The sequence below is a fragment of the Emydura macquarii genome, unplaced genomic scaffold (genome assembly GCF_026122565.2).
Source record: "Emydura macquarii macquarii isolate MOO-44397 ecotype Brisbane River unplaced genomic scaffold, CSIRO-AGI_Emac_v2 contig_1263, whole genome shotgun sequence".
NCBI lineage: Eukaryota > Metazoa > Chordata > Testudines > Chelidae > Emydura > Emydura macquarii.
The window spans coordinates 4227292-4240130 of NW_027131400.1; the positions used below are offsets into that span (position 1 = coordinate 4227292).

Genomic DNA, 12839 nt, shown 5'->3' on the forward strand with positions numbered 1-12839 from the left:
CATATTCTAGAAACTGAGCTAAAGTCCTAGACAGGACCAGGGGTTGTAGTTGGTTATATCATCTAATCAAGGGAATTTGTATTAGACAGCACAACAGGTTGGGAACAATCATGATATAATTATGTCCCCGTCTCACAGGTATTTGTAGCACTCATGTTTCTCTGCTTGGTCGTATATACTTTTATTCAAGTACAATTGATATACTTTTATGAAGGGATTTAATATAAAACCTTTCTAGAACCTGATAATTTAACCTATTAAGAGACATAGGGCCCAATTCTGGCCTTGGATATGCATACACAATTCACTGCAATCAACAGTAGGCTCACATCCATATTCAAAGACAGAATTATGGTGCTGTAGGAACACAAATGATCTGTATACTATGTTATTTTAAGGGATGGAACTTTTATAGTAATTAATACTACAGTGTAGAAGATAAGATGCACAATGAATAATAGCAACAGCACAACTTCCTTAACACTGTCTGTAAAGGAGCCTGAATGAGGATAATCACAGCAAGAACAGTCATTTTGTACCAGATCAAATTTTGAGGAGAGAGCCTTAGCTGCTCTAAATTGTTATAGCTCTCATAACGTCAGTGGAGCTATACCGACTTAATGCTAGCCAAGGATCTGGCCTTCAGTGTGTAATCAGGGCCGGTTGAAGTGAAAATTAAACACAGTTAGCAAGTTTCTTGGTTTTTTAGCAATCACACTTTTTGTATATGACTGCATTCTTTGTTGCAAGGAGGAACAAGTCCTTTTGGAGAGGATATGAGTCCCTTCTTGTTCATATTTTGAGTCTTTTTTCACGAGGCAGAGACTTCTGTCCTTTCCAAATTGACTTCCTGTTATAGGAGGAAGAAAAAGTATAGACAATGATCAGAACATACAAAGCACAAGGAAGCAGCTGTTAGGATAATTAAAACTATTTAAAATTTCTATTTTTTATTATCAATCTGGTTTCTAATAGAACTTTTAACTAAAGGAAAGACATTCACAAAGGATATTAGGCATACATACATATTTTTCCTTCTTTCATTCTAATTTACATGCTGTTGCTTTTGGAGGGTGAGATTCCTGTTTCATATCTCTAGAATGGAATACCAATTTTGATCAACAGAGATAGAATTTAGGTTCTGCTTTTGTAACCCTTAAAGAGTCACCATGCTTATTACACAATGGAAGATAGTCTGAGTACGAAATCATATTAAAAAGCTACTGCTTATCAGACTGAGAAACAGCTTCACATTTCAACTGGTATCCTGGAAGTTAAATGCATCTGCCATTAAAAGAGACTCTGTTTTGATTAAAATGTAGTCACTGAATAGATTATTTTCTAAAATGAACTCATTGCTACAATAAACTTGTAAATATACACTCCCTCTTTGGCAATCTTAGTGAAATATTGATGATAACCATCCTTTTATATGCATCATGCTGTCTTGAGCATGATTAAAACATGTTGCAAATTTCATACCATTCAAGTGGTAAATGCTATGAAAAACATAACTAGATATCAGAGAACAAAGGTGCAGTTTGTATGGTAGGCACAAATACTATAGTCCTAACTGAAATTCTGCATTTTTGTTTAATGCTGATTTCTGATTTTAAAGGTCATTAATATGGAATAAGGGACATTTGAATTAACACATAAGAAACAACAGGTTAGAGCACAGATTTCTACTAAAAGCTGTATTGATATCCAAATTTTAATTTTCACCATTTTGACTAGGACAAAACTTCTTTGGCACTTCACAGCTCATCTTCTGGAGGCTTATCGTGACTGAGGATCCAAATGCCACTTAGTATTACCCCACTACTCCTGATTCTGGGCCTATCTCGCCCCCACTGAAAGCAACAGGAATTTTACCATGGATTTCATTGGAAACAGGAGCAGGCCTTTTAGAATCACATTCCCCACATGTTCAAACAGGGAAAGGGACTATAATGGGTGACAAAACTGACCCAGCTGAATGTAAACTATGCTCCTATGATATTTGAATACATTTCAGGGCAAGTGCAATATTGTGTGCTCATCAGGATTCACTCTGTTTTGATTCAGGTTTATCCAACACAGGAAGATATATAGTACTTGCCAAAAGCTTACTTATGTTACCTGCCACTTTAGCTGCTCAGTCGGTCAGTACAAATTCTCTTAGCAGCCAGAAGAAACCATGAACTCCCTTCATGAATCACATATGCACTTTTGGCACATAAATATGAACAGGTGAAATCATGTGTGAGGACATATGTCATCTCAGGCCTTCAGTGCTCAGACTGTGAGAGGGAGACTTCCTTGCAAAAGAGATGGTGCTTGCAGGCTTATGCAAGCTACCCATCTTAGCCTGCTGCTTCTCAGTTCCTAAGCCTCTGCAGGGCCAGTGTCTGTCCTACTTAAGACTAGTCACCACAGCATTCTAGCACAAGGCTGCAAGTACAGACAGCCAAGAAACCATCTCCACCCGTAAAATGCTGGTGTGGAGAGCATGATGTCTGTTTGCAATGTCAAATCCATTGTCTCAGACTGCCGAGCTCTCTTACTTCCAGTTTAAGAAACTACGCTATTGCTAAGGCAGCTCTCAACAAGATTTTCAATCATTAATACACATAGCTTCTGGGTTTATAAAGGCAACTCCTTATTCCTGTTGAATCAGGACAATAATCATAATATTGAAGTTTGTCACCACCTTCTTCTCACCGCAGGAGGCTTCTCTGAAGAGAGGCTAATACAAATTTATACAGCTCTCACGACCTTCATGTGAAGAACTCCGAGATTCTGTGAACCAAGAGAGATAGAAGTTTGGGGGACCATCTGATTAAGAATACTGTCATTGACTTTGCCTTTCTTCTTTATTGCACGGGTTTGAATCGAGGTCAAGTCCATCATTTCCATGAGATGGCTGCTCAGTGGCTCACATGAACTGAGTTGGTGGTCTCAGTTTAGTTATTAATGTACAGACGTCACTATCGTAGAGACCACTATTATAACTGAGATGCTTGTTGCTAGCTCAACTAATCACCCGAAGTCTTGAATGGACATGGAGAGTCAACTATCCACTTGCCCTTCCAGCTCAGGGATGAGGCACGTTAGTTGGGAAGTTTGCCCCTGCGGTGACTTGAGCTGTCTTTGTTGTGTGAAGAACCATAGGACTCCAGTGTCAGGCTGTAGAGCTGACACTTCTCACACTAATTCAGTTTGATAGTCATCCTTTTACTGCAGCAAAATCGCAACCTATGGAAATGGGCACTCTGTTCTCATTTGATTTATCTGGACCTTCTGAAGTCACATGGATAGTCTTTATTGAGAATGCCTAAAATACCGTTTGAAAGCAGGAAATGGGATTTTCTTCACTAGAAAAAGAGAAGATTTTTATAATCTAGCCATCCAACAGTAGAGGTATCTGACTGAATAACCAATGGTACATATGTCAAATTAGTTTCAAAATGCTATAGTGTTGTTTTGCCACTCTCCAGGGAGAGGATACTCTTCTTATACCCACTGATCTTAAACAAGAATAAGGACTCTTCACTCAAAGAGAGAGATGCTAGTTTTTGAGGCAAACCAGTTCTAAGCACTAGGTGGGGCAAAGATGGTTTTCCTTCTTGTTTGGACCCCACCTCCATAAAGATACCTGAGAAACAGACAATGTCTTTCTTAAAACTAGCCAAATTTAAATACTGAGTCCAAATTCCTATCCTGAAGGAAGTAGTGGGTTTGAGATCTACATTAGTGGTTCAGCAAGTCCTGTTTGTCAGACAGACCTATGGAGGATTTTAACCAAAGGCCTTACCACATATCCAATGTCTTTAAATTGTCTCTATGTCTGGTAAACTGTGAATTTATAAACAAGGAAGAAGTTTTAAGAGCTAAAAATTCAAAGGAATCCTGAAAATGCACCAATATTCCGTCTGTAATTTAAAAAAAAATCTTTTCACCTTACCGCATCGATCAAAATAATGGTATAAAGCAAAAATAGCGGGAAGAAGAAACTAAAAGAAAACAGCACTGCTTAGTTTGTCAGACTGCAGTTCATCAGAATTTCAAATAAGTCTTGCAAATAGGTACTGAAGGAATGGATTAAAGCTGTGCATACCAAAATTGTAAATATAATAAAGTTACGTGACACCAAAAGTGCCACGAGCATAAATCCCTTTCACAAGAAATTCTTAGTATTGGTTCTGTTTTTGATGCACAGTAAATGTCCTGCTATACATTCATATCTATCCTCATTCTTTTCTAGTGCATAATTACCCAAAAGGCCCTGTGTCTCCATCAAACAAGGTCACTGGAGAATCCTGTTCCTTTGCAGTGGGGAAGCAAAAGCCACTTTAATGCCATTAGAGGAGGAAATTAGCTATTCAGGCTACCACTTACCCTCTATGCAAACTGACTGCCTCTTTCTCAGTGACAAGCCTGACATTCAGCTGGTTTGAGAGATTGCGATCCGTGAAACACCAGATATTGCTTTTGCACGCCTTGTAAAAATAGCGAAACTAGTCAGGCAAATCTATTTATTAAAAATAAGAATTTTGCTCTAGCGCTATGTGTTTCTGTTGCCCTCTCTATGAGCAGGATTCTTTAAGCCTCTTGTTGTTTTACCTTACTGCCTGACAGAACACTGTGACAGAGGCTTTCTTCACAAAGGGATTTAAACCAAAGGTTTAAAGAACAAACTAAATTGCTATGCCAATGGCAGAAAAAGTATTACGTGAAGACTGCTGGATCAAATGCATTCCCTAGAATTGTACTAATAGTTTTGCGACAGCCTATAAAGAGAAACAGAAGCAAACAAATGGTAAATTCTGGCTCTAATTCCCAACTACAATGCTTATGCCTACATACAGTATACACCAATATGTCACAGGCAGAGCTGAGTTTAAACTAAAACTGGCATGTGACCTGATGTCAGCAGTGTCATAGCCAAAGTTCCAGAAACAGATTAGGTCTACAGACTCAAACTAGGTCTGCAGATTCTTTCAGATTTAAACAAACAAACCAAACCAAAAAGCTTCCTATGCTTTTACTCCTCTCCCATAGTCAGAATAGTTATAATATTTTTACATTGCTGATAAATACTGTACACAATCAACATTTTTAAGTGCCTGTGCCAAAGTGGGACTCTTAAAGTGTTGGCACAGAATGGTAGCATTTTGAAAATTGGCAAATATGATTTTCATTAAGTGTTGATCCACTTTTCCTGCCCCACTCCTCCCTCTAGAACTTTTAAACCCCAATTCAAACAATATCAAATGAAACAATATGTGAACAAGACCTGGATATTATGGCAACCTGTCTGGAACGACTATGCTTGATGGAAAAGAACACACTGAGTATGTATAGATTTTTAAGCTGTTCTCAAGACGGAAATATCCACATTCTAAAGGGCTTTTAAAAAATGTAGAAAACTGGCCCTGTTGTTATCACGGGTATTTAGAACATCTCTAAACACACACAGAAAAGACAGGTATTACTGACAAATTTTAACCAATGCTGAAGCTCCAAAAGCTGCTGTTTGTTGTTGTTGTTTGGATACAGAAGGGGCAATTCACTGTAAATGAATATTAAAAAGTACTTTTTTCAAATGTGTGTTTGTTATCCTTGTTTCCAGTCTCATCGGTTTTGCCTGTTGCTTGCTCCTCCATTTGTGCTGATCTTTTTACTAGATGTGCTCAAGAGTCTGAAGTAGAGCGTTCTCTCCTTGCTAAAAGAGTCATCCCCAAACCCACCCCGGCCCTGCATCCAACCCCCTCCACACACTCTCAGATAAGCCACTCTTTTTTGCTCTCGTCAATGGTCTCCGTAAAGTTGGGGTCATTGTTCATAATGGCTGCATCGGCGCTCTCAGCAGACTCCGCCCCCTTGGCCTCATTGGTGTGGTAGGTTCCCTTGTGACGGAACATGTAGCGTATTAAGAACACCAGGGTGCAAAGGATGGTGAAGATCACAACAGCGATGACACCTAATGGATAGGAGAAATGACAGAAGTGGGGGGGGGAAAAAAATCAGGAATTCCCTAGGGTCTTGATTTTACTGGCTACTTCATATGTTTATACCAATCTGGCATTTAATTACCTCTGAAGTTCACTTTTTTGTTTGCCTCTACTAATGTCTATGGAATTCCTTTGTGGTTTACTCCAAAACTTAATCAAATGGAATCCCCTAATCATTACTGCAATGGTTGAACCTCAACATTATTACTATTTATACTGTCCACAGGTATATTTGGTGCTTCATAGGTGAACATAGAGACAGAGGGCCCAACTACCCCCAATAAATACCAGTGTAAATGAAGATGAGTTAGCTGGGTTTTGTCAGGACAACTCCTGGTGAGACGTAATTCACACGTGTAATCTGCAGGTAGGCCATGGAGATTTAGCACAGGTCTTCTATGATGCCTATTATGTTTGTCTGAAATAATGGGTGCTGGCCTTCTGCACCCCCAAAAGGGGATTCTAGGCACCAGTACCACATAATTACAAATTTAATGGCCCCTCACCTGACCTCCCCTCAACTGTACCTTCTTATTTAGAGAAACTTCCACAATAGCCTCGTTGGGGCAAATACTGAGTGCCTTGAAGCCCCCTTTATGCCTTCCTCTTGTTCCCTATGGGCATGGGGGTGGTAGTTGTGTTAAAGTGGCACTTCTGTGGCGTAGGTGGCCTGGTGGGCCCTCTATGGGTGTGTGAATTTCATCCAGAGTGGGAAATTGCAAGCTTTGCAGGCTAACAATCCTAGAAACCTTTTTCTCTCCTGCAGACAGTTGTTTTATATCAGGCTTGGTAATTGAGGAGTTAGGCGTTCAGGTTGTTGCTTAGTTACATTCCATATATTCAGAAATGCAATTCTGTTCTTGTAGGGAGCCAGTGCCTGGGGGGAAAACACTGGAGCTCATCAAAATATTTTCAATTTCAAAAAAGTTTTCAATTAAAAATAAGTACATTTTTTCCACAAATAAATTTTTAAGTGTTTTTCTATTTTTCAACCAACTACAGAAACTTAGTTTTTCAACCCTAAAGAGGGGCTGGTTTGATCATAAGGGATAGGTTCACCAATATACATAAGTCACCATCACTTAACTTTTAAGGTGATTAGAAAAATCACTGGGATTCACAGAGCCTGACTTAGGCTCGCAGGCTCCCTATAAAACGAATGGGGAAAGAAAGGCACCTCAGAATGAGATTCACAAAAGCAAGCACATTAGATGGCTCCCTGCCTAAGCTAGCCAATGGGAAATGCCAAGCTGAGGAAGGGGTGTACAAGACCCCCAACTCCTCTTTTGGAGATAGGTGCCCAAGTCTGGCTGCAAGGAGGTGCCTCCCTTTGCTTGGGAGTCTCAGCTGCAAACTGTCTCTTGGGGTTAGGCACCTATGCCATTTTAGGAGGAAGGGCACACACTTAGCTTTTAGCCCAGTGGTTAGGATACTCACTGGGGATGTGGGAGATGCCTGGTTCAAATCCACCTTTTCATCTGAGGCAAAGGGATTTGAACAGGGATCTATCACCTCTTAGGTGAGTGCTCTAACCACTGGGCTGTGGGATATTCTGTGGCGACTCCTAAGTCTCCTGTTGAAGTTATTCTCCTGTGCATAAATAATTAAAAGACCTATTTGGAGCAGGGGGACTGGATCCTTGGTCTCCAACCTCCCAGGTGAGTGCTGTAACCACCACTACAGTCTCTCTCCCTGCCTCGCTCCCAATGTGGAAAAATGAAAAAAAGCTGTGGTAATTTCTCTCTAGAACAGATTTTAAAATGAAAAGGTTATCCTTTAGAAAAATACCTTAATGCATTTGGAGTTTAATGTGGTAATACTATCCCTCTCTAGCATACCATGGTGATAATTAAAGAGGGGATCAAACCAAAACCCCTTTATCCAGATAGTCCTTTGTATGGTGTAGGCCTGGAATCCAGAGCATGTGTATTTGTATGTATAAAACTGAACCAGGATCCACATTTTGCAGATAGTCTGAATTATGATGAAGAAAAAAGTCCTACTTACAAACCGGTTCCACTAAGGATTCTGGTCTACACCAGAAAACTAGGTTGGTATAACTACGTCACTCAGGAGTGTGAAAAAGCCAGACCCATGAGAGCGGCAGTTAAAACTACCTAACCCCGGTGTAGCCATAATTCTCCCGTTGACCTAGTTACTGCGTCTCGGGGAGGAGGATTGCCTACACCAACAGGAGAATTCCTCCCATTGGCATGGATAGTGTCTTTAATTGTAGAAAAGCTCTTAGATGCGGAGGCCAAACTGCAATTATTTAATAATATGTGCATTTTTTAATTTGAATGAGGTTTTGTGAGGTGTTAGGGCTGAATCTGGCCTCTCAGAAGGGGTCAGGTCAGCATGATAGCTGAATCTTGCTAAGAATATAGCAATGTGTGCTTGACCTACAGCTGCTGAATCTACAGGCTTGAGCCAACTTCCGTGGGACTGGGAGCAGGACCAGGCCCCATGTCACTTTGATTGGTGTGTACTAGTTCATTAGACTAAATGGCAGGAAATGTTACCAGTTATACCAGTACAACTACATTGAATAAGGCCTTTTTTGGCCTTAGCTTAAATAGCTTCCAAAGTCCCATAAACAAAACTGAAAAAAAAACACTCTTATACTGCACTAAGAAGATCCACATGGAGAGGTATACTGGTATAACTGTGGTTTAAATTCACACCTTACCTTAAAAGTGGCATAAAACTTTCACATGTAGAGAAGTCCTTTACCAATTCAGGAAGTTTGAACACACTTTTCTGCCATTACAGACTTCTATACAAGAGCCACAAGACATTTTACAAATGAATACATTTTTCTTACCTCCAATAATGGCAGAGTTCCTGTTAACTCCATCTCCTATAGCTTGACCATTGTATGGGAAATCAGCACTGGCTGTAAAACGGGAATCAAAGATTCATGTTATAATACATCGAGGCATGAAAATTCACAGATTGGCCTAAAAATGCACTTGTCACAATCCCAGGATCCTAAAATAAATACATTTTTTTTTAAAAGAATGTCAGCAGTAATTTTTATTTATTTCTTCCTTTTTTTTTAAAGAAACTTTCCCCTCCGCTTGATACCTCGAAGCTGCTCCCCTCAATCTCAAACCATTCATTTCAAGAATCTAAATCAAATACAAGAGGTAATCCAGCAGTATGTGTTAACATATAGTAGAGTACGTGTGTGGCATCCTGCACTAACAAAGGCTTTTATAGGACTTTTAAAATCATTTCTCCCTAGTGGAGAAATGGGAGATCATAGAGTGCTTCTAGTGAGATTTTTGCCTTAGCAATACTAGACATTGCTATCCAGAAGGGATTCCAATTTCTCAGCATTTAGAGATTGCCATGCAATACAGAAAATTGTGAAAGAGAAAGGAAATCTCTTTTTTGTTGCACAGCCTACAGTAAACAAATGAATGATTGTGGTAGAGCTGGACTAAAGAATCAGTTCAGCTTTAGGACAGTGTTTGGATGGAAAGTTCCAGGTTTGTCCGTGCACAGAATATTGCAGAGTATTTTCATCTACTTAATCTGCAATCATGATTTTTCTGTATTGCCCAGCATCACAATTTCTACTTGCTAGATCTGTGCCAACCCTGGTAGTTGTGCATATGGATGCACACTTACAGCACTCGATACTTTGCCACTGAAACATGGTAATGGTTTTCTTACCAACATTTTCTTGTTGGTTCACTGAAAACATTACCGTTTCAGTGAACCAACAAGAAAATGTTGGTAAGAAAACCATTACCAGGTTTGGAGGAGATGGAGAAATTATTTATTACTCAGGTTATTATTTAAAGTGTAGCTGTATTTTTTTCTTGGTGTATATTGTAATAGGTGGCCATTAGGGACCATTGATGCAATCACTGCATCCAGAAGATTGCTCATTATGGCGTTTAACTTCCTCTTCTTAGGCATCTCAGTTCCTTTTGTGTTCCAAAGCAGCTGCACCAAAGAGTTAATAGCTCAGGTTCACCTCTCTAGCTCCAAAACTCTCTGCAGACCATATGGCCTCATGTGGTTTCCCACCTACATACTCTGGGATGGAGGCAGAGCCACTGGGTGCTAAGTAGCTAGCTTTAGTCTGTTAGCCTGTAAAGTCTCTGGAGAGAGCCAAGAGAGCCATTTCTTGGGACACAGTAGAGGAGCCTGGCCCAAAGTTTCCACTAGAGGGAGTTGCCTGTTTGCCATTTCCCCACGTCTGCAACTAGGACTTGTTTTCATTTTGTAAATAAATAAATCAAAGAAAGAAAATACCTAATTCCATGTCACCTGTTTCTGACCTTGCAAGACCCTGAAAATCTGCTTTCACTCAGTAGTGAGGCAACCATATGTTACTTTTATTACTGAGGGGATGAGAGGGAAAATAAAACCAAATTTGGCTGTAAGAACAAACAAACAACCCTCTAATCATACTCCTCAAAAAACCCTTCAAATACTACCTTTAAAAAGTTGTCCGTTTGCCTAGTTGCTGGAAGAAAGTTCTGCTCCATTGATAACATGAAAAGGGTGCCCCCTGCTGAAGTAGCAGTAACACCAGGGATGACAAATTTTACTTTCTGCTGCCGCTGGGGTGTCCTGAGGTAGCTCTTCAAAAGGAATCCTGGGATCAGTGAGGGTGAGTGTCATGGGGGAGAAGGGGCTGCATGGCAAGCTCTGTCTCACTAGAAATTTAGCACAAGGGGTTGTATTGTAGCTGGGTGCATTGTTTGTGGAGGAGTGGGAAGGAGGATGGGGAGTGATGCTGATCCCAGTGTGGTCTCTCTTTAGCTGCCACCACAGCCAGGCTCGCTTGTGCTGCAATGGTAGTTGCCTGAGAGGAGGAGGAGTGTAGTTCATGATTTTAAAAAGCCAGCGAATCAGTTGGCATGCTAATGTAGACACTTCGGGTATATCTACACTGCAGAGTTAAGACAGGTTCTTACCTGGGGTTTAGCCTTAATCCCTTAGAAAAACCTCAGATTCTGGAAGTGCTTTGGCCCAGACTAGTTTACCCAACTGAGGATTTGGGTTACAGCCCCGGCCCTACAACTTTCACCCACCCACTTCACAGTAAGGATGCAGACAGTGCTTAATTTGTAAGAGGTGCCGGAGATCAAGCAATTAGGTGCCAGGGCTCAAGCAATTTTTTTACTTGCATAATTGATGCAGCAAGCCCAGAGGTGCCAAGGCTATGTACTGCCAAGCCTAGAGGTGCCGGGACTCAGCCCTGGCAAGCTCTGGCACAAATTTAAGCACTGAATGCAGGCTATATCATCTGAGCGCTGATAGTCCTCCAATGCCCTTCCCACATTTGCCCTCAAAAGCAGACAAGTTATCCAACAGCTGACACACATGAGTGGGAAAGAATCCTAAAGCACCTCAGCACAAAGAACCATGAGATATGCCCTCAGACCCACCTAGGCAAGTGCAAAAACAATGAGGACATGCGTAACGTAAGTGTGGCTTTGCCCTGAGGACGCTCACACTGGGTGCTCAGACTTGGGTGCCAATCATCGCCATTAACTATGTTGTGTAGACAAAGCTTTAGTGGTAATTTTGTGGTGCTGATAGGCAGTAATAAATGAGGGAATAGCCACCATATACATCTCTTTGCTGATATTTCACTAAAATCAGATGAACAAAGCAAACCCCAGCAGATCTGACAGATTTTACCCCCCTTCGTGATAAACACTGTGGTTCATTAGCAGTGATAATTTGTTAAACCCCATGCTATTGCTCCTGTGTAAGCCAGGGGCTCCCTTTCCTGAATCATCAGGAATTCTGATGGGGGAAAATAAAGAACTACTTATACAAGGGTTTTTGCTACAGGAGAGTATGCCACAAGCAATAGTATATTAGTGTGTGTCCTATAGGGGATGCAGAGGGGATATTCTATATGTGTAGGAAAAGAAGAGGAAAAAAGGAAAACTAGTTACTGACATTCTAGGAGAGAAAATTCACTCAAAAGTGTTCTAGACAGCAGCAGCTTCTTGAATGCTCAGGAAAGGATGGGGGTGGGGGGTTTAAGAGCTGCAAGAGGACTAGGCAGAGAGAAGTACTCCAGACAGTGTCTTTGACCCTCAGAAGGATAGTGATGTCATTGGTGGGTACCGGAAAGTGTGTGGGCATTCCAGACATCAGCTGGAGTCCAAGATGCTCGTCAAACACATCTCCTCCTCTCCTTTTGGCCTGCTAAAGTCACATTCCTCCAAGCATCCAACTGTTGCTGACATAGAGACTCCTTGCCTCCATCAATATAGTTGGGAATAGTTTCATTAACCAAGAAAGTAAGGACATGGTGAGTAACCCAGATTCACAGTTGGCACAGCTATGCTATTAGTGTTTTTGGCTTGAACATGGAAAAATAGATTTGTAGATTCCAAGGCCAGAAGGGAGCATTGTGATCATCTAGTCTGACCCCTTGTATAACACAGGTCATAGAACTCCCCCAAAATAATTCCTGTAGCAGTGTTTCTCAATTAAATTTGGCCGCAGAACCCTTTTTAACTTCTGCGGGGCCATGCAATGCCCTCCGCTGAAAAATCCAGGACATCTTCCTCTTTTTGGTGGCGCGATATCAGCTGTTTTCGGCGGCGCTGTCAGCTGTTTTCGGCAGCACAGTTTCAATTTTTCGCGGAACCCTGAAATTAATCTCATGGAACCCCAGGGTTCCGTGGAACACCAATTGAGAAACACTGCTGTAGCATATCTTTTGGAAGAACAACCACTCTTGATTTAAAAATTGTCAGTGACGGAGAATCCATCATGACCCTTGGTAAATTGTTCCAATGGTTAATTACCCTCACTGTTAAAAATGTATATCTTATTTCCAGTCTGAATGTGTCTAGC

General features: G+C 40.9%; 1 protein-coding gene and 1 long non-coding RNA gene across 2 annotated transcripts in view; one reads left to right on the plus strand and one right to left on the minus strand.

Annotated features, from left to right (window-relative positions):
- Window positions 1-12839, plus strand: part of LOC137154615 (uncharacterized) — a 90091-nt gene that overhangs the window by 67823 nt on the left and 9429 nt on the right. The gene's annotated exons all lie outside the window — the stretch shown is intronic.
- LOC137154612 (contactin-associated protein-like 2) overlaps window positions 4504-12839 on the minus strand; it is a 141382-nt gene continuing 133046 nt past the window's right edge. The window contains exons 8-9 of the mRNA XM_067550347.1: window positions 8821-8892; window positions 4504-5965 (exon numbers count right to left, since the gene is read on the minus strand). Coding sequence (XP_067406448.1) covers window positions 5766-5965; window positions 8821-8892 — 272 coding nt within the window. The 3' untranslated portion in view covers window positions 4504-5765. The remainder of the gene's footprint in view (window positions 5966-8820; window positions 8893-12839) is intronic.